At 34.3% G+C, this 23349-nt stretch overlaps 1 protein-coding gene across 1 annotated transcript; it reads right to left on the bottom strand.

Moving 5' to 3' along the window:
• Nucleotides 1-7158: 7158 nt before the first annotated feature.
• Nucleotides 7159-19395, bottom strand: LOC114302989 (zinc finger CCCH domain-containing protein 32). Its single transcript, XM_028248134.2, has 7 exons — nt 18973-19395; nt 18711-18856; nt 18344-18409; nt 17956-18075; nt 17530-17850; nt 17137-17448; nt 7159-8296 (listed from the first exon to the last, which is right to left on the bottom strand). Exons 1-7 carry the CDS (start codon nt 19040-19042, stop codon nt 7910-7912), a joined length of 1422 nt encoding a protein of 473 aa, XP_028103935.2. The 5' UTR covers nt 19043-19395; the 3' UTR covers nt 7159-7909.
• Between the last annotated feature and the right edge of the window lie 3954 nt (nt 19396-23349).

The raw sequence follows: 23349 nt of genomic DNA, 5'->3' as shown, positions 1-23349 counted from the left end.
CAATACCACCAGATGTTCTGGTGATCTTAACACCCAGAATGACATCTGCAAGGCCCATATGCTTCATGTCAAACTTAGAGTTTAACAATCTTTTGGTAGCTTTAATCATTTCATCATTGCTACCAACAATGAGTATGTCATTAACGTATAGACACAAAATGACATAACCTTTGTTAGTGTCTTTAACATATACGCACTTATCACACTCATTGATTCGAAACCCATTTGACAATATAGCATTGTCAAACTTCTCATGCCATTGTTTGAGAGCTTGCTTCAAACCATACAATGACTTGACAAGCTTACAGACTTTCTTACTTTTTCCTGGAGCTGAAAACCCCTCGGGTTGCTCCATGTAGATTTCTTCATCTAAATCTCCATTTAAGAAAGTTGTCTTTACATCTATCTAATGTATTTCTAAACCACGTAAAGATGCTATTGCAATCACCATGCGAATGGATGTAATCCTTGTCACAGGTGAATACGTATCAAAGTAATCCAGGCCTCCTTGCTGTCTGTATCCTTTGATAACTAGCCGAGCTTTATATTTGTCAATTGACCTATCCGCTTTCATCTTTCTTCGAAAGATCCACTTACTTCCCAAGGCCTTACTGCCTGGGGGTAGATCAACCAACTCCCAAGTATGGTTCTGTAAGATGGAGTCAATCTCACTCTTAATTGCTTCTTTCCATAAAGGACTTTCAGGTGAAGTCACAGCTTCATGGAATGTTCGAGGTTCTCCCTCTAACATATAAGTCAAGAAGTCTGGACCAAAAGACTTTGTGGTTCTAGCCCTTTTACTCCTTCTTGGCTCATCTACTTCATTAGCTTGATCATCTAATTCAGCGTCCTGTTCTTCCGCTCAGCAACACCATTTGACTAAGGCAAATAAGGCGCTGTGGTTTGGTGAATAATCCCAAATTGAGAACAAGTCTCGGCAAACGGGGATTCATACTCACTACCACGATCACTTCTCAATGCCTTGATTTTCCGGCTTAATTGATTCTCAACTTCATTTTTAAAAAGAATAAATTTATCAATAGCCTCGTCTTTGCTTTTAAACAAATACACATAACAGTATTTAGTGCAATCATCAATAAAAGTGATGAAGTACTTGTTGCCACCACGTGATTGTACAACTTTCAAGTCACGCACATCACTATGCACTAAACCCAAAGGCTGGGTACTTCTTTCAATAGAATGAAAAGAAGACCTTGTCAATTTTGCTTCTACACAAGTTTCACACTTGTATTGTGGATTAATCTTGAAAGATGGTATGTGATCTAACTTGATTAATCTACGTAAAGAGTCAAAATTTACATGACCCAATCTACCATGCCATAAATTAGGGGACTCAAGAATATAAGCAGAAGAAGAAGCTTTCTCATTAATCTTAGGGATAAGTGTCATTACATTCAATTTAAACATACCACCTGACATATATCCCTTCCCCACATAGACCCCGCCCTTGGTCAACACGACCTTGTCTGATTCAAACACCATGCGGAAGCCATGCTTGCTTAGGAGAGGCCCCGAGACAAGGTTCTTACGAATGTCCGGCACAAAAAGGACATCGTTCAAAGTCAGTTCTTTTCCTGAAGTCATCTTCAGGATCACCTTGCCTTTACCCTCAACAGCTGAGGTTGCAAAGTTTCCCATAAACAACTTCTCCCCGTTTGAAACTGGTTCAAAAGTTGTGAACATTCTCTTCTCTGCACAAATATGGCGAGTGGCCCCAGTGTCCACCCACCACTCCCTCGGGTTTGACCCTACCATGTTCACTTCTGACACGACGGCTAATAGATGCATGTCGTCCACATCGTGTGACAATTCCTCCATTTCAGCCATATGTGCCCGGTTTTTGTATTGGGAAGGGTTTTTCCTGTAGGGCTTCTTCTTCAGACAATCAACTGCCCGATGCCCGTCACTTCCACAGTTGAAGCATTTGCCATCGAACCTAAAAGTAGGCTCCTTTGGCTTGTAGGCTGGCCTTTTGGAGATTCCTCCTCTAGCCCCCAACTTTGAGCTTTTGCCTGTCGGTGGTTTTTTCCTCGCCCCCGAGGACTCGCCCTGCTCAACCATGTTGGCTTTGACAATGGAGGTACTCCATCCTTTCTTCCAGTTGTCCTCTTCAATCCGGAGCCTGACAACGAGCTCTTTGACTGTCATCTCCTTTCGTTTGTGCTTCAAGTAGTTCTTGAAGTCTTTCCAGCCGTTAGGCAGCTTCTCAATCAAAGCAGCTGCCTGGAATGACTCACTTAGGACCATCCCTTCTGCATGTATCTCGTGCAGAATCACTTGGAACTCTTGGACTTGACTCAGGACAGTTTTAGAGTCCACCATCTTGAAGTCCAGGAACCAGCCGACGATAAATTTCTTTACCCCAGCATCCTCGGTCTTGTACTTTTTGTCCAAGGCATCCCACAACTCCTTAGCCGATTTCTTGGCATAGAACACGTTAAAAAGCGGATCCGCCAAGCCGTTCAGAATGTAATTTCGGCATAAGAAGTCTGCTTGTTTCCAAGCGTCCAGAGCCATGAGCTTTTGTTTATCTTGCTCATTCTCCTTTATGGCTGGTACATCTTCACTCATAAACCTCGCAAGGCTTAGAGTAGTCAAATAAAACAGCATCTTCTGCTGCCATCTCTTGAAATTCACTCCCGTGAACTTCTCCGGGCGCTCGTGATGATTGCGCGGTCCTCCCGGAAAAACCGGAGTAACAACAGGAGGATTGACCACAGAGGTCACAGCAGGGGTTGGCAAGCCAGTCGCCTCGGATTTCGGATCCCCACCAACATTAGTAGCAGCAGCATCAGAGACAGTTGCCATTTCTGAAGAATTACAGCAGAATTTTCACTATTCTGTATTTCCAGTAATCAAACTTAACACTAGAAAATCCCACAATTGGAAATTTAATTCAAAACTAGTCTCACCACGCAACCTAGAATCCAACATGGTCAGGAAAGTTTCCAGGAAGACTGGAGGGGTCACACCGGTCCCACTTAAAACCCAGTTAACCTTAGACAAAACTTTCAAGAGCATGTTGACTCCTAGTCCATGGAAACAACTTTAAGAATTAAATTTTTCAAGAGATGAACTAAGTTAAACACACCAAGTTCCAAACTGTACAAGCAATTACAACAAAATTGCTACAATAATTACAAGCAAATAAAACGTGCTTTACATATTGGTGAATAACCACAAATGAACACTCAAGCAAACAATTGCTTCAAATATTTAGTCCAAATTAATCCTTTTTCCCATTTCCATAAGTATTCCTGCAATAAAGAATTAGTAGCAAAATACAACAAAACCTCCCTCAGCTTTTCTTTGCTTTTGGCAAAGTAGTGATTGAAGGGGAGGGTACTAGCAAACAAACTAATAAATAACTGTAAGTAAAGATTAAAACCAACTTTTAAGTTACACATCTAGAATTTAAACTAAAAAAAACTGTAAAAAAGTTAATTACATAATAAACATGTAATTAACTATATAAGTTACAGACCTAAATTAACTATAATTAAACCATATTTTAAATTGGTAAAGGTTACATATGAACTTATGGTACACTAAACATGTAATTAATTGAGGCAAGTTACAAACATTTTATAACTCCTAAATACTTAAATCACATTACTAGGCAAGAATTGCAAATGACATGATTAACATGCAAATAATTCTAGAGAAATTAACATGAATTTAAATATAGGCAAGTTATAAACTTTACAACTCCACACCTAAATTAAAGATTAATAGGTACAAGTTACATGAAAATTTACTACCTAATAAACATGTTAGAAATGTAAATTACACTAAAAATTAAACCCGAATGAACATGTAATTTATATTGTAAACTAGAAGCATGTGAACTAGAAGCATGTAAATCTAGAAATACAAGGCATGAACCGGTACACCATAAATTAATAAATTAATTAGAAATACAGTGAATTAACGTTGCACCAATGGAACTCTTCTTCCCTATTGATAACAGTGGCCTATTTCATGCCATGGGAAGACCAAACAGTAGTATACACAAAATGAAAAAATCAAAAGCTTAACCCTGTGTACATGCATCTAATAAACCAATTAACTCGCTAGTACTACCAGTGGCCAATTGCATGCAAAATTATTACACACACCTATGAATCTATTAATCTAATTCTATGATAAACGTCGAATCTATTTTAAGCTTGTTGGGAAAAACTACTCACATTACATAATTTCACATTGCATATCGCAAAATTATGAGATGAACAAAACAAACCTTCAATCCCAGAAAAAATAACATGCTGAATAAAATACAGATAAAATATAAAATGGTTAAAGGAAGCAAACTGAAGCCTGTGTGATACCACAGTCTCCTTAAAATAGATTCGCCGCCTCACCGTTGAGTGTTGGAGGTACGCTGGCATCTACTTCCCAGGATACGACGGTTTTTACCAGCTACAACAGAAGCACCTTCTGATTAGCTTAGCGAACGAACAACGACAGCACTCTCTCTCAGGAAGAAAATTATATGAGAAGTAGACTGACAGTGTATGGATGTCAAGGAAAAATTTTATATCTCTTTTCAATGAATAGGGCCTCCTTTTATACACCATGGGGGGAGAGGGGAGGAGCCTCTAGCCATCAAGGCTGGCAACTAATGCTAGCAAAACTGCCCAATCAATTTTGTAAAACTGATAAGCCTTAAATGTGTGAGTTATATACATATTTATGAGGCAATTTCTTATTCAACCATTTTTCTCCAACACACATAACAAATGTTGAATGCAACCATCCAATAATCACACAGGGATTGAAAAGATATTTAATAGAAAAGAGAAAAACAAATTTATTTCAACTTCATCAAACCATCACTTCCTCAAAGCCTCCTTCGGCATCAATTTCATATTCACTTGGCAAATGGTTTTGAATAATCAAATATATGATGTGAATCACCACGTCATAGAATGCGTGAGCTTTGGGGCTAGCTACACAGAACAAATATTATTTAATTTTGAATTAGCTTAGAAACACGAATCCTTAATAAACAAGATCGTAAAGATTGACTTAAAACATTGGCACGACTGAGCCAGCCCAGAGTCATTTTTTTTGTAAGACCATTAGCATTTCAATGCTATTGGACAATGCGAGATGTGTCAACAAGTACTCCCGACCAGAGCTCCAAGGCACATTGACACCCAACTTTTGGCATTGCTATTCCGTAGTGGATTATCCTGCTTTCTTATACTTGTGTAATTTCTAGAAATTAAACTAAAGTAAAAGAACCGAGCTACAATCCAGTGTTGGATTGCCCTACTTGCTTGTACAAAAGTAACTGCTGAAAATTAAACATAAGTAAAAGAACCGATTCCGCCACACAGGCCGCCTTGAAGTACAATTTCTATCTTGAGCGGCTAGTAAAATCCTTTACAAACGACTTAAATACGCAACGGGATATTGTAAATGATAGAGTGGCCTTACTGCCACATTCTATTGAGATTTAGTCGCTCCGATTCGCCTCTCTCCCCTCCTCTTTCCACCCCCAGTGTTTGGTTTATAAATTTAGTGTTTGGTTTATAAATTTAGATAGAGGTTTGAAAAATGAAAAGGAAGAAATTGTATGAAAAGTGTGTGAAATATAATTATATTTTTATATATATTTACTTAATTTTTTTCTTTTATTTTTTTTTCTTCTAAATTTCTATCTAAATTCATAAATTAAACAAGAAAATTGGAAATTGCATCAAATCAACCATTGTAAGGGAACTTAAATAACACAAATCATTCATGATCATTTTCATGAAAAAAATTTTATGATCCCTAACTTTTTCTCAAATAACAATCATTTCACGTACACATAGGTGGATTAATTTGGGTAACCAATTGTTTCTAAATGTGTTTGGAGGCACAGGATCCTTTATCCTCCTTTTCAATGATAATTTTTCGAGATTCGCGTAATTTGAATTTTTCATATAATTTAATAGTTAAAACGTATTGATACCAAATATAAAAAAATAATCATGTTTGATTTCAGTTTCTGAATTCAATTTTTTAAAAATTAAGTTTTTTATTTTTCATATTTTTTTTGTTTTCAATAAATATTTTTAAAATTTTAAATAATTTTTTATATTTTTTTTAAATACACCTTATTTAGATGTATCTAAATAATAAAATATTTGTAAAAAAATATTTTAAAAAATAATAAATGCACAAAAATATGAAACACGTATTAAATTTTTATTTTATATTTTTGATATTTAGTGAATTTTTAAAAAAAAAAATTTACAAATATTATACTTTTTAAGTGTATTTATATTAAATGTGTCTAAATTTTTTTTAAAAAATTACTTAAAATATTTTTAAAAAAATTATTAAAAACAAAAGAAAATACAAAATCAAAAAATAAAATTTTTTAAAAATCAAAACCAAACAAACTAAATAATAATAATAATAATAATAATAATAAATATATTTGCGAATCTCGAAATTTGAACTTTTCATATAATTTAATAGTTCAAAATGAATTGATAAAAATAAATAAAAACCAGCAATAATAATAATAAATAAATTTGAGGATAGTATTTATGGTCATGCTTAGGGTACGATGAGTTGACATGGTGGTATATCCTCAAACAAATAAGACCTAGTCAAAGAATTGAGTAAAGCCAACTCAACATACCTCTTTTTGTACAATCTTATTGGTCAGGAACACCACGTACACGTCACAATGGAAGTATTGAATAATTTTTCATATAAATATTTGCAAGAAAATTATTTAACTTATATAGCACATTATTTGAAACATGCAACCAAGACTTCTTTCTCAAAACTTTTAAAAAATTTGCAAGGACAAACTTAGAAACCAAAATCTGTTCCAAAAACAAAAACCTATCAAAAATTGCAACATCAGCGTATCGACATGCATTGTTAACATGTTTCTTCATCTAAAGCAAATCAAGCTAAAACGCCCTAAATGCAAAACCAACAGTATACAATTGATACAAACACAATGCAACACAACACCAGGGAGAGTACAAGGGAAGAACATCTAAAAATGAAAAACATCTTCAAGCAAGGGCCTGTTTGGCTGCTTTTTGTTTTCCATATTTTGAAAACAAAAACAATAAACAGTTCATCATTTCATTTTTGTGAAATAACAGTATATGATAATCATGACAAAAATCCTCCTAAAATAAATCTCCATTTTGTATCAAAACTCCGAGAAGCGACATAGTCAAATCTCATAAACAATGGATAAAATAAGACAGAAATTATTATTACAAAGTCTCAGGGTTTTCCTTCATTCTTTTTTCTGTATTTGGGTAATAAATTTATCAAGAACCATCAAGCAATTGAGTTCTCACAACACAAGTAATCTAAAATCCCATATAAGGCAGCTGATCTAATGCCTTGTTTGGAATTTCTGAAGTTTCTCTTTTTTTGCCCAAAATAAAGCCCTGGACAAAAAGGGGAAAACAAAAACACTTCCAAATTCATTCCTAAGTTGAATCGGAAGCTCATTTCCAGATTTAGGTATCGGTACAAAAGATAGACAAACACACTGTAAATTTGGGAGTAGTGATGTAGGACCGATCTTTTTCGTTCCGAAAAAAGATCACAGCATAAATAAACACAACAAACTCCAAAATTGGAGAGAAGGTGCAATTTACCTAATGAAACCGGGCTTTTTTTTCCGTGGTTATTTCGAAGCAACTTGGGGAAAGGTATATGGGTTTTGTGATCTTTGAAGTTGGGAATGGCTTATTTAAGATGAAAGAGGAGGCCATATGAAGATTATATGAACACAGAGACAAACAGAGCTACAGTGTGCTAGATCTTAATTGCAGGACTGTGACCCGAGGAAAATAAAATGCTTTGTTCATGAATTCAGAAGAGAAGACATGTAGGATCTAAAACCTTCTGTTTAGATTGATGTACGAACCTCACCTCCTTGACTCATGCTACTGCTGGCAGCAGACGGGGCAGAAGCTTGATGAGAGGTGGAACCGCTCTTGGAGAAAACTGAACTAACTGAACCGCTAGATGAGCTCATAGAAGAAGACATCCTGGTTGATAGGGCAGGGGCATCCTTGTGAGATCCTGACATAAATTCTGGCCTCAACTCTGATGATGAGGATGATGGGGCTAAGGTACCCTTTGAAGATCCCACAGGGTAAGGAGCGACGGGCATATCAGCAAGAGACGATGTGGATGGACTGTAACTCAGTGTTCCCATCGGATGATCAAATTTGCATGATGGCCCAAACCTGCATACCCCATTCTGAGCATAGTGAGTGCAAAGTGGTGCACCCTGAAACAATTAAGAAATCTGATTATTTACCAGAGAATAATTAACTGATCAGATGTGGAATAACATACCGAGGCATTAAAGTTCCACAACAAGAAGTACAACACTACAAGCCTATTAACATATCAGAGCACTAAAGGCACATTTGTGCAAGTCTGTATGCATGTCAATACAAAACTTAAGAACAGAAGCACGAAATATTGAAGCACGATAATGTACAGACAAAGACAACATCCTTCTTGCCTTACGAAACATACAAATTGCACAGCACCGAGAAGAGATATCGTATGCAGTTCTAAGCAAACTCGCTCACTGTTAATGGGGTTCCCACTCGTATCAAACCAAACCAAAGTAAGCATCATGTCCCAATTAAGTGAGGTCTACTACATGAATTATTTTTATTATTATTATTATATTTTTTTTTTTTTTTTTTTTTTTTGTCGTTGCCATTTTTCTCTATTAAGGACTATATGCTCAGCTAAAAAAAATAAATTGATATCTTTTTTCACTACCACATCGCATGTCAGCTTAGGGAACATATGAACGAAGTGATATCAGGCAAAAAACAAATGAATGTGGCATGTGTATTCGACCTAGTTTTGATAGCCAACTTTCTTACTGTCAAGAGCCTTTAATAGGAATATCATTGTGCATAAAAGGTTTTAAAAAAATGGCTTCATATATCAAAATGTGAATTATATGTAGTTCACATCCATGTATCATGATTTCTTTTTGAGACAAGACCAATTCCTAAGCATGCACAAAATCACCCACAAGCACATGCACCAGGTAAGCCCAAGAACAGTCAAACTTGAGACATTTGGTACCTCAGCCATTGCACAGGCTTCATTTGAACCAGATGCTCGAATATGCAAATGGTAAGGTCATTTTTGTTATCTAGGGTAACTATAGGCATGGGTGAAGAGATCAAAGACAATGTTTCCAGTAAAGTAGGATTAGGTAACTTGTAGAGGTTCACTTCAAAATTACCAAAGAATGGGCATTCTACTGAAAAAATGAAATCAAAATCGAATCACAAGCTTTCAAAGTGAAAGGTAGAAATTGCAGAGACAAGATTAGATGGGTGCCAGAGCTCTGGATAATCAAAAGAGCCAAGATAGACATAGTGAGAAAAAAAAAAAAAATTCAATATACTTGTGACGTTACAACGTTACAACTCAGGGATTTGACTCAATAAATATATTTGACAAGTACCAGAATCCCAAAAATAAAATAAATAATTTGCGAGTCAAATGACAATGAATACCACAGCTTTATGAAGGTATTGAACTACAGAATGAAATTTGTGCAGCCAACTGAAAAGAGCAGGAATAAGGCTCAGATGAAGATGAAAGTGACAAATTCAAAATATCAGCGTTAGAAATATGTATTTTCTTATACGCTACTTTTGAAACTGTAAAAAATTCATCCTTTCTATCATTTTGCTATTCTTGACCAGAATTAAACAAACCCCAGGGGAAATCTGAATTCACTTTCCACAATTACATTAAAATTAATAATAAAGGAATATCTCACAATCAAAGATTGAGAAGCCACATATCATGTCAAAGGATGAAGTTTGGTACATTTCACATCACGTGTTACAATATATGCTAAAGGCAAACCGAAAATGAGCACAAATTTGGTATCAAATACCCAAATATGTAAAGATTAATATTCATTTACATGGAAAATATTCAACGACCAAGAATTCGTAACCAAAAACAAAAGTATTTAATGACCATGAAATTTTACACACCATTTGGAACAAATTTGACTAACGAAATGGCCTTTGATAGGGCCGCATGGAGGAAGAAGGATTCATGTAGCCGACCCCATTTGATGAGACTTAAGGCTTGGCTTGGTTTGGTTTGGTTTGGTATTTGGAACAAATTTGTCACCCAGGTTATGAACTTTCCAAATGCTAAAGTGTTATGCACACATTTTTGGCACCAAACAGACTTTTCTTAAGCTGAAAAATCTGCTCTTTTCCTAAGCTGCCCAAGAAGTGCTTTTGAATTATAGCTCATATGGTAGCCCGTCTGAAGGACAAGTGAAACTTTTTAAAAATCCACATTTCCCTCAATCTTGCCCTCAATGCTAATCACGTCTCTTTACATCAATCCCAAATAATCACCCTATCCCCACAATTGAAAAAGCAGCTCAATTTCATTTCTCATCCCCCCCCCCCCCCCCCCCCGTCCCCCCCCTCTCTTCTCAACCACCACCAGCTCTCTCTCTCTCTCACTATGAACTGCCTTTTCTAAGGAAATTGACAATTCCTTCACTTTTTCTTTTTATATCATAGTTTTGATTGTGGATTGTATTTCCTTTTGTGCATTAGTTAAAAATTAAGTCATAAACGTCACCACTCACCGCTACTTTTTAACTGTAGTTTAATTGAGTTGAGTTTGGATGTTTTATTTATGAAATTGAGATGTGATTTGATAAACTTCTCCTAAATTGTACGTCAGTTGGGTCCCTTTCAACCAATGTTAATTGAGTAAGGGATCGAAATTAAATGAATTAACTGAATTAGATTTTGGTAAATTTCTTAACCTCAACCTTAATGAGCTATCCATACTACAAAGGAGAGTTGGCATTTGATAAATGTGCCTGAAAAAAGGAATATCTTACTAGCAATCATTTCTATGATCTGCAATTTTGCCAAAATAGTACTTACATAATATCATCTTTCCATTATATTTGTCCATAAACTTTTCCAATTCTCTAAAATGGGCTTGGGTGTGGGTGTGGGTGTGGGTGTGGGTGTGGGTGGGGAGGGAGGGAGGAAGGGAGAATATGATACGCTAACCACAAAAATTACAACTAAATACTCGTTCTCTAAAACTAAAAAATATAACGTGCATGATGTGTCAAAGTATCTTTTAGGCTCCAAAGTCTATCTAATGCCCAAAAACCCAAGTTAAACAATCACTGCATTCAAGAAGGTTGCTCCTAGCAAGTTAATTTAGTACTTTGGAACTTAAAAAATAATTGCTCATGCACAGTTCTTTTGTACACATATTAAAGAACCTAATTTGCTTGCCTTTAATAGCTGATTCTTCTTATTTTAGCATTTTCCAGACACTATGCCCAGGGACGTGGGGTGGAGGCGGTGTGGTTTGCAAAGCTTGCAAGTGTGACAAGTCTCCACAAGCATCAAAAAATTTTAAAAAAAATTATCATATTCCAAAGTACAAACTTTTTGATGAACAAAATTGTAAATCAAACTATCAAAAAAGAAGATGAAACTATAAATGAAATGTTTTTACACATTTTAAAGGCAAATAAAAGTTAACATGCAACATCTGACTACACAAGGACATGTGCTGTGCGACTAACAAGCATAAGTGTTTGACACACCAACTGTTACCTAGACTTTAGGTAAGAAACACAAAAATATGTTATAGATCAAGAGAGAGCTATATGGGAGCAGAAGAGGTGGGATTCCTCCAAAGAAATACTCAATGGCATATCAATGAAGACAAACAACTAAGAAGCACGGACATTTCTAAGAAGGTGACGTATCCGTGTCACGTGTCAGACACTCTTCAAAACGTGTCTTATTTTTAAAAATTTTTTAAAGACCCAGACACTCTTTGAACACTTGGAGGACACACATGCCTATCGCTTAAACACACGTGCCTATCAATTAGACACATGTGACACTAATTATAAGTTTGAACAAAACAACTTAAGATACAATAATAAGACAAAAATCATATGAATTTATAGGAATTAGTTTCATATTTCATTTTTTATTATCTTTGAAGATATAAAACATATAATAAATATATAAAATTATATATGTCTTACGTATCCCCCACATGTCGTGTCCTGCATTTTTTGAAAATTAACGTGTTGGCGTATCCGTATTGTATCCATACCGTGTCACATGTCCGTATCCATGCTTCTTAAATGAACAAGAACAAAAACCCACAAATGATGTAATGTCATTTCTCAACCATCTGTAAAAGAGAAAACAACACTGCCATGATGGTCCTTTATTATTTTGAACAACGGCATGGGACCTGGAGAAGACTGCTAGTCAGCAGTACAAATTCTGCATCAGCAATTCAGTTCTATATAACCCCCAAAACCAAATCTGATTTAACTTTCAGTACAGTTCTCATCATTCTGATTCCGGTTTATTAAGACCAAGGGCAATGTTTAAAAACCAGACCAGATACCATCAACCAGCTTTAAATCCAGTCCAGATACACCCCTAAAACCATTTTAAACTTAAAACCAATCAAAACCAGCAAAAACTGACAAAAAAGGTCCAAAGAAAAGCAAACCAGGCAAACCATTCCCGGTTCGCCACAACTGACCGGGCTTAAGCCAAGGCAAAATTAATGCTACTCACGCATGAAAGCTTGCCTTTGACTAGCAAAGAAAGCACGTGTGAGCCTCTCCTTCTATAGCCACGGCATGGGGCTTTGCTCTTCATCTACTTCCGATGTGGGATGCCCTCAAGGCTTCAAGTTCAACTAGCAGTTCAAAATTTCAACCACTATGCAGTGTATTGCACATTACTCGTTAGATCAATTTTTTATTTTATTTTTTACAATAGATGACTTTTAGACTAAATCATTTAATCCTTATTCGATGTAAATGCCACTCAAACTAATTAAACTAAACTAATGATTTATTTTATGTATTTTGTTTTTATGTATCAGAACTTATTAAACTAAACCAATTATTTATATACACTAGTAATTTTAGTACTTATATTTTTATTTATATATTTAAATTTTATTTATGACGTCACAGTTTGATTCCGGCTAACCCGACAGTTAAATCAATGACCCTTGATCCTGTCCTTTTCCGGTTCATTGTACGGTCCGATTTTCAAAGCATTGACTAGAGGAACTAGAACAATGCCTAAAAATACCCAAGCCATCAAAAATAAAAAACTAATTGCTAATGGATGCATGCAAAGCATCCACAAATTGGTTTCACAGTCAAGCTAATACAATACTACAAAACATATTAAATGCATTTAATTAGTGGATAAAATGACTAACCAATTGATCTCAACTATACTATTGGATGTGATCTTCTAATTATGTTTAAAATAGTCAATCTCCATTTTAAGTTTCAAAGAGGTATTTTGAAATTTACATATCTATGAGACTTCAAAGACATTTCTTCTCCAAATCGAACCCAAAATTGGTTTTGGGTACATTGTGTAATACAGTGTGTAATTAAACACTTCAGTTTGTAAGAAGACCCAGCACCTAAGTCTGTAGCAAATAGCAGCCCCCTGTCTATTTTTCTATCCTCCACATCAAAATGAGCATCATCAAGTATGACAAACACTTGCCTATTTTAGAAAAGTGGAAACTAGAGACCACTCACCATCATCAGAGTTCCCGAGAAAGACTTTATGTGATATCCAAATTAACAACAAAAGTTTGTAATTAAACAATATATTTCAAATAATCATTGAAAATAATTATTATCCAGCAAACTATAAAAGGTAAATTTAAAACCACATAAACTAAGCAAAAGGAAAAGTAAAATACGATGTTGAGATAGATGTATTGCATGACAAGGCACCATTAGACGTATAAACATTCATGAGAAGTATGTTACACCAATTTGATTTCAGTTAGGATGGTTTAGTCATGTGGACTAAACATATAAAATTGTTATCAGCAACTGCAAAACAATTTCTAAAGGAACAAATTGATTGATGGGAAATGCAGCATGGTTACCCAAACATATAAAATTGTGACTTACATATAACCATTTCAGTATAAATCTACTCCATTTAGTATTGTAGAATTTCACTCATTATCTTTCAAATTCTTTAAATGTTTCTTGAATTCTGTACCTCTCAACAAGAAGGTAATACAATAAATGAAGCATCTCCGTTTTCCACTAGATGGCATCCCAGGTTTAACTGTGATGTAGAGCTCTCCCAAAAAAGTTCAACCCACTGAACCACAATCTTGCTGGAATGACCAGCTACACTGAAATCCAGAGGTCTACAACAATATTGCCATGCAGGAATGGCAATTGGAAAATCATTTCAAAACGGAAAAACACATCCCAATCCAGAAAGAATTGTACAAAGTCGAGCAACAAGGGACTTCTATTTCTATTAGTCATACTCAAGCTCCAAATTAAAATAAGAATTAGACCCCGTTTGGGGACTTACTTTTTTAGTTAATTAGCCAAAAAGTTACTAAATTAGCCAAAAAGCTAACAACTCATACCAAAAAGTCAAAGATTCTCTTTTCTCTCTACGTTTTGCACATCTTTTCGTAATTAGCCAAAAAGTCATCCCAAACATACAAGTTTTTTTTACCTACCTTTTTAGCCAAATAGCCAAAAAGTTATTAAATTAGCATGTTCCCAAACGAGGCCTTAGTCTTAACTAGTGTAGATACCTCCTATACCACCACATGTCGTGTACACATAAACGGTGGCGTGTGCCTTCAATGCCGGTATAAGAATATGCACATGTTAGCCTTTGAGGGGCATGTGTATGGTCCACATGTTTGGTCCTAGCCTAGTAGGATTAAAGGACTAGCAAGCTTTTCATATAAGCTTGAGCCTTAAGACTTATCTTTATGAACCCTCGCCGAACTGACATCCTATGGGAGTCTGGAGTCAGGAGTCAAGAGTCCATGCCATCTTATAACAGCGCAAGTCATACCACACGCCTTATTACTGCAAAAGTAACAACTGCATGATCTACTATGTAGTTACATCACTCTAAGTGTCACTGGTGCTATACCACGCCACTCACGTTCCTAAGCCAAAAGGCAAGGCTTAGACATGTTGAAGACTTTGGTACCTGCTACAGGACTCCAGGTGTCTTGGAGGCTAGGGAGTTAGGTTTCACCTTGACATTATGACCTTGCAAGAATAGCTGTCACGGGTTAGTCCTATCAAGAAAGACCATACCACTGAGCCAGGATCAGCGATATCAAGAACTGAGACAAATCCTAACAACCTGATCACTTCTGACAAATACTAATAGAACCCTGACAAATCAGAACAGTTAGCTACAGTCATGTGACTAACCTTCTACAAATAGAAGGAAGTAATCCTTTACATACAAGTCTTTCGTACATCATCTTTTCAAAGATATTCCCTGAGCTCTATAGATAGAACTCTCATACTCCACTGGTATACTCTTAGTGAATCCATAAGAAGTCACAGTCAACAAAGCACCACTCCACATGAAGACAGACACCTTACAAGGTAATAGCTTCTCAAGCAACACGTGAATAAAGACTCTACACTAGTGTGCTTCCAACGAATAAGAACAAACCATCACCACATGCTTCCTAAGTAAAATTCTAGTCAGCCTGCTGCGAAGTACCCTCGCTAAACCCACATAAAAGAGTATTCACAGGAACTCAAAAAGAATCACTTTGTTAGCCAAATAAATTATCTTAATAGAATTACCTTTAGTGAGTTATAGTCTTTTCATAAGCATTATTAGTTCATCACAATATTCTTTTCTTCGTAAGATGGAACTCATTGAAATTGTATCTGTTTCAACATTTTCTTTTGTGTTCTCTTTAACACATCAAACCAAAAACCCATTTTGGTGATTGCAAATGTTTCTCATGAATTGCATCCAACTATATTCCATAAATGTCCCCATCACGAATTACATACTAATTAAGTGGGTGTTTGGAAAGTTGCTATTTTAGTTTTTGACTATTTTAGTAGGCTAAAATTTTTGTGTTTGAGAGATAGTTGGATTTTTTTATAGTTGGATTTTTTTTATAGTTGGATGTGATGTTTGTGAGAGAAAAAGTGAAATAATTATGGATTTGATGTGACATTTTGTCTTATTGGCTATTTTAGCCTATTTTGTTTTTTTGTGAATTTTAGCCCAAAAAGCCAAAAAATAGCCTTTGCCAAACACCCCCTAAGTAGCATCTTCGTACCTAATTATATTTAACATTCTATGCTGCTTACAATCTTAATTTGCATTCAGCTTAAAGTACCCTTCAGGACAAGAATAAATTGTATGAATGAATAAAACTGTAACACTATATTTGACAAAATTTTGCCATCACTCCATTATAATTTGACAAATGAAATCTATTTTTCGATCTAGAATCACAAATCCATATGAAACAATAATAATAAAAAATAAATAAAGGAGTATCACTCTGGTACAGAAAACAACTGTGCAGAGGAAATATATATAGCCTTGCAACAGGTTAGCACATCATAGATATAGCCTTGCAACTGTGCAAAGCATTTGATGCTTTCGTAAAATTGGACCATGTAATCCAACAAAATTACCAGACAGGAAGGCTTTTTTTTTTTTTTGCCATTAGGTTTTCATCATTTCAATAAAATGTTCACCGCTACAACCACCTTAAGGTATGCAGTCTGTACCTTAAGAATATTTTTAAAAATGTACTCGTGCACCATTTGCTAAAGAAAATAGCATTCACACAAACAAAAAAATGGAAAAAATATATATCCTTCAACACAGGTTAACAAGTAAAACCTACATAAGACGTGATAGATAGGCTTACATCGGATGCAAAAAATTGGAATCCCACAAAGTATATAATCAGTTAAATTTCTTTGTGTCAGTGATATAATAAGTATAAATATAGAGCAGCAGGGGTGATTGCAACTTCGAAAAAGATAAGAAAAATCAGGAAAATAAGCTTCAAATTCCCACATAAAAGCCAACTTCAAGTAATATTCAATTGTCATCTCAGGCAATCAGTTTTCTCAATAGATATACTGAGTAACAAATCTTAAATCAATTTAAACTTCCTCACAGTGACAAATATCAAACCAAGAATATGAACCTTCATGTGCAATGGAGTTTCTATCTAGATACTTACTGGACGTAGGGGAAGACCCATGGGGCTAAGGGCAAAATTTATTTTCGGTGTACTCCATTCAGGCGGATGATGGTACCTACATGATGATCCGAATTTACAATGCCCAGTTTTCATGTAATATTGACATTCAGGTTGGTCAGGCCTTTCTGGAAATGTGTGTTCCTTCTGGCTATTATTTGAAGGACCAGCAGGAGAAGGATAGGGTAAATAACCTCCCGTATATGCAGGTGCCGAAGGAGATAATTGTGTCATCCCATAAACAGGTGCTGCTCCAACTGTGGATTGGGTACTAGGGGATGGTACTGCACTTACCTGCACCACGTGGTTCAACCACTTACTAGGGAACATAAACATATTTTTCAAAAAAAATCCAAATCAAGCTAATGCACGTACTTGGTAAGGATTCCAACCAGAGAGTGGAACCATCCCCGGAGGAAGTAGCACGTGACTGTAAGCCCCTTGGAAACCTGGAACGAGGGTAGGCCTTGCAACCTGCCAATTTCCAGTTACCATTCCATATGGTTGAGATGATGGAACAGAAGGAGATGGCATTGAGGGATAAATTCCAGGAGCATGCACAGGTGGTGGCACGGGCAAAGGTCCAGCTGTCGGTGCTGGCACTTGTATGCCAGCTGGTGGTGGATGATGGAATTTACAGGTTACGCCAAACTTGCACTGCCCCGTTTTCACATAGTACGAACACTCTTTTTCACCCTGAGACAATAACTCTAATTTGAGCTGACTTAGTAAGCATGTGTTAAGAAGAAAAAAAAAGTTGAATGAAACCAAGAGATAGACAAACAAGTGCGGAATTCAAACCGGTCGTAGTGGGTATCCAAACATATTTACTGCCACATGGATAGCAGATCCACTTCCCTGTCTTGGATGGTGATACTTGCAGGATGCGCCAAATTTACACATTCCCGTCCTCATATAATACTACAAATTGTCGAAACACAACATGGTCAAAACAAAGGGGCAGATTTAATTACAAAAGGAACTTCCTATTTTGATCAACTGTATAACAAAAAGATTTCACAGATAACGGTATAGGAACTTGCTCTTTTCAGATAATAGCAAAGGAATAGATAAGATGTGACCCAGTAAAAATAGTAAATGTGCATTGCCCAATATGAATCAAGCATATCTAATAAATATTTCAATTTCAAGATTTAAAAGTTTATGAAAAGCATTCAAAACCACGTACCTGGCATATGGGTTGGCCCACGCGCTCCGGGTGCTCCCCTCCGCCCGTCCTCAGAGCTCCCACAGCCTGACAGTTTGTTTCCATTCAAATTCAAACTAAAGACTACTGATTTCTCAATCAAAGTTTCCAAATTTGCAAAAGTCCTAATCATATTAACTTTTTTTCCTCAAAACAACACCCCACTACTTCACATCAATCTGACAAGCTAAATTACATGCATCCACATCAAATCAATACGTAAAAATCACAAGATCAGACAAATTAAATACAATTTGAAATGATCACACACAACATTCATCAAAACCCTTTAATTAAACCCTAAAATATCCAAATTTGAATAAAACAATAGGCAAATTGGAGAATTTACCGAGCCACGGTCCCGGGGATGATTGAACCGACACCGCGAACCGTACCCACAAAACCCAGTCCTCAAATAGTAAATACAATCAGCCTCGTCGGGCCGCTCCGGGTACGACTCTTCACCACCTCCCAACCCCAGCTGCCACATAGGCTCTGCATTTGCAAAATCAACACCACATTACGAATTGACATCAAATCCACATCAATGCAATCCGCGAAATCAAAAATCAAACAAAAAATTGAAGCAAAGAGAGTGTCAATGGAGTGACCTTGGAGCCCGGTTTCGTCCCCCGGAGACCTCCATTCCGGCGCCGGATCCGACTGCGAGTACCTCTCCATTACACACCAAACTATACAAACAATATACCTATATACCTATATATATACACAGATATTTGTGTATATAAGGGGAGGGTTTGATCGAATGGGGTTGGTGTTTTAGAGAGAGAAAGAAGAGAATTTAGAGAGAGAGGATGGGGTTTAGATTACTTTTCTACTAGTTTTTTCTCTCTCTCTCTCTCCCTCCGTATCAGTCTGTGTCTGGTCTGGTTCTCTCTCGCTCCTCTTTCTCTCTCTAAAAGTGTGTGTGTGTGTGTGTGTGAGAGAGAGAGAGAGAGAGAGAGAGAGAGTACGTGGGTTTGTGTTTCTGATCCTTGAGGGCCTATGGAGGCTTTTTCGTGGGGGCTAGTTTTTTGGTTTCGTCTGTTTGTTATAATATATACGCGCCAAACACAGCATTGTTTTTTTTTTTTTTTTTTTACTAAAAAAGTGTGGTTTTATATGTAAATTTTTTTTTTCCACCTTGTGTTTAGTTAAAAAAAATTTTAAAAAATTAGAAAAAATAAATAAATAACGTGTCAGTACGTTGTGTTTAGTTAAGAAATTTTTAAAAAAAAATTTAAAAAATAAATGTGTGAAATTATGTGAAATATAAGTATATTTTATTCATATTTTACCTTCTTTTTTATTTTATTTTCCAAATCTCCCAACCAAACACAGATCTATTTTCTTTTGAAAAAAATATATATATTTATATTGTTTTCATTTTAATTTTTGGAAAATTACAAACAGAATCTCAAGGCTTTGGCAAGCTGATAAAAGCCAACTTTTTTGATTTTTTTGACTTTTTTATGTCATATCACATCTCTATTTTGTTACACTGAAAAAACCAAAAGCTACAAAAAAATAAAAAAACTAATTTTTTACCATCTTTTTAAAACACCACATAATTCTTGATTTTTTTATTTTATCAATTTAAATTTTATTTTTTAATTTAAATTATTTGTTTATTTTTGTTAAATAAAAATATCAAAAATATTATATTTTAGTTATTATGTTCAATTGAAGTGTACGGAAAAAAATATCAAAAATATCAAAAAATATATATATAACGACTAAAATATCATTTTTTTCTTTAATTTTACTTAATAAAAATTGATAAATGATTTATTTCAGTTTGTCTTTTAACAGTTTAATTGTCTTGGGTAATTTTTTATTTTTTTATTTTTAGCCAAGTTACAATTTAATTTTTAAATATAAAATATAATTGTTAAAAATAATTTAAAAAATGTGTGATATACACAGAAGAGTACATTTTTTTTCCCACACCCCACCTTTAACTACTTTTTCACACAAAGTCAATAAATATTAGTTTTTATTATATTAATAGTTGTGAAGTACCCTCTCTACATAAATGTTATTTACCAAAAATAATACATACAAAATATTTTAAATTAAAATATATTTTGATCTCAACTACATTCATAATTAGTTGATTTTAACACCACAAATTTTATTTTTATCACTTCTTGAAATACCTTTTTTTGGTATTTTAGTATTCCTATAAGGTAAATGACATAATTGCCCCCATAAATTTGTAGCACGTGGTTGTGTATATGTCAACCCACATGATAGAATTGACATTTTGGGAGATAGATTACATTTGGCAATCATTGAATGATTAAAATGAGCCCCAATATAATCCAATGTGATTAGACCATTTTGTGATTAGTTTTTTATTTTATTATAAGGACATCTTGGGAGAATATTGCTGGTTGGTTTGAGGTGTCTTAAAAAAGTACATTTTTTGTCTTTTTACGAAAAGATGTGCAGAAAAATAGAGAGGTGATGTGATGGAAAAAAGATAAAAAAATAAAAAAATAGATTATATAGGTTATGCCAAACCAGGCCTTATGATTTGTTGAAAAAAATTAATGCATGTCTTGGTTAATTTGAGTTAAATTAACTAATTTGAGCACATGGGTTTTAAGAAACTGCCTCCCCATGGCCTTTAAAGGTAGCCTTTTGCATTATATAAGTCTGTTTAATACAATTTATTTGAGTTGTTTATATTTTATTTTATACCAGATTGTTTACTAGACTATTTAAATTAATTTTTTTAACCTATTTTATACCAAACTGTTTACTGTGTCTTGTGCTTATAATTTAAATAAGTTAAAAAAATTAATTATGTAAAAGTTATGGGAGAAGTACCTTTGACTTCTACTTTATAATTATTTCTACCTTTGTCTTGCAATAAACTACACCAAACATACCTAATGGAAGTGATTTAATACATCTGCAAGGTAATACATAAATATAGATATTGTGAATCACAGTCAGCAAGTTGATCAACTCTTTTAGGGTTGGTTTGGGAAGTGGGTTGGCTTTTTGGCTTTTTGGCTTTTTTGGCTATTTTAGCCTGGACTAAAAAGCTTGGTTTGGGAAGGGCTTTTTGGCTTTTTGGATTTTTTGGCTTTTTTTGTGAGAGAAGAGTGTAATGATTATGGGTTGGATGTGATGTTTTGTTTTTTATGACTAAAATAGCCTATTTTGTCTTTTGTGGCTAAAATAGCCAAAAAAGCCCAAAACCTAAGTTGCCAAACATTAATAAAATTTACTTTTAACTTAAAAAAAACTACCTTAAATGAAACATCTGAAACACATTTAACAAATAAATAAATAAATAAGAATTATAAATAATTTGGAACAAAATAATTTTGTCAAATATTTTAAAATTTTGGAATAGTTTAAATTACATTAGTTATAAATAAGTTTGCCAAAAGGATTGAATCGAAGCTATCACTATAAGGGTGCAATTATTAATTCAAATATAGTTTTTTCTCCTCAAATCTAATACAATTAATGAGTCGTTTGGAATGTCCTAAATAAGTGCACTTTTTAATTTTTTAGACTAAAAAGTTGAAGAAAAAAATATGATTGTTTGGGTTAACTTTTTGAATTTTTATGGAAAAATGTGTATTAAAAAATTATATAAATTAATGTGTATGGGAAAATTAGGATTGAGAGTTGTGCCGCCGTACTTTTTGACTTTTTGTGAATAGTGATAACTTTTTAATTTTTGAGTAATTTTTTGACTTTTTGACTTTTTGGGCACATGCCAAACTTGACCTAAATAAGCCTAAACAAATCAATAAAACTATACTAAAGCCTTGTTTGTCATAATTTAAAAAGTCAAAAAGTCATTATCCTATTTTAGTCACATTATCTTATTTAAGTCACATCACTTCTCTATTACATCACTTAAAATTCAATCCATACTCAACTCATGTTTCATAAAAAATTAAAAAATATACTTATTTAGATCATTTCAAACCACTTTACAATATATTAACGACAAAAAAGGTAGTCCACGCAATAAAAAATGGTAGAACAACCATTCCATAACCTCTTTTGACTTTTTGCTATGATATGCCCCATGCTAATAAAAAAGTTGTTTTGGTAATGAGTTTAATGTCTTAACAGCTACTGAACCACACATTCATATGAGTTTGTTACCATGCGCGTGGTTTCATTGACCCATTTAATTATTATTATTTTTTTGTTTTTAATAAGACAAATTAAATTAAAATATATTTTAAGTCTCATCAAATAGAATTGTCTATATACACATAGTATTATTTATAAAAAATTAATTATTTTTATGTTAAATTCACCAGTATAATTGATCTTCAATTTTAATAACAACTAATATTAACAAAATCTAATTACAGAGACTTGTTATATATTTTTCCTATGGCTTTCTATTTCACACAAATGTAAATAGTAAAAATTTGGAACATTTGCCTTATTATTATTTTTTAATTTAATTGACAAAAGTCAGTTGTTGTGTTAAAATTTGCTATTTAAAAGTGTTTAACCCTAATCTCTTTCTTACTAGTGTGTAAGTGTTGTCTACTCACTACTAGCCACAACGCCATAAACAAAGTCTCAACAAAATTAGTCAATAATCAATATAATACGTGATTTTTACAACGCGATGCATTACTGAAGGTATATTAAGCCCTCGTTTGAGAACAGGTTAATTTAGTAATTTTTTGACTATTTAACTAAAATATAAGCTAAAAAAACTAGTATGTTTGGGATGACTTTTTGGCTAATTACGAAAAGATGTACAAAAAGTAGAGAGAAAAGAGAATTTTTGACTTTTTTGTATGGGTTGTTGGCTTTTTGACTAATTTAATAATTTTTTGACTTTTTGGCTAAAACATAGCCTTCCCAAACGAGGCCTAAATACATTTTTTTCATGATAATAGCATAGTGTAAATGCCTTGTGAGTTATTGAGTGAGTTCATATTTGGAGAATTTTTTTTTAAAGTTTCTAATGTTAAGATTTTATAAAATAA

The sequence above is a fragment of the Camellia sinensis genome, chromosome 7 (genome assembly GCF_055761805.1).
Source record: "Camellia sinensis isolate YWXY chromosome 7, ASM5576180v1, whole genome shotgun sequence".
In the NCBI taxonomy this organism is placed as follows: domain Eukaryota; kingdom Viridiplantae; phylum Streptophyta; class Magnoliopsida; order Ericales; family Theaceae; genus Camellia; species Camellia sinensis.
The sequence above is the reverse complement of the archived record's forward strand: the minus strand, read 5'-3'. Positions and strand labels throughout refer to the sequence as shown.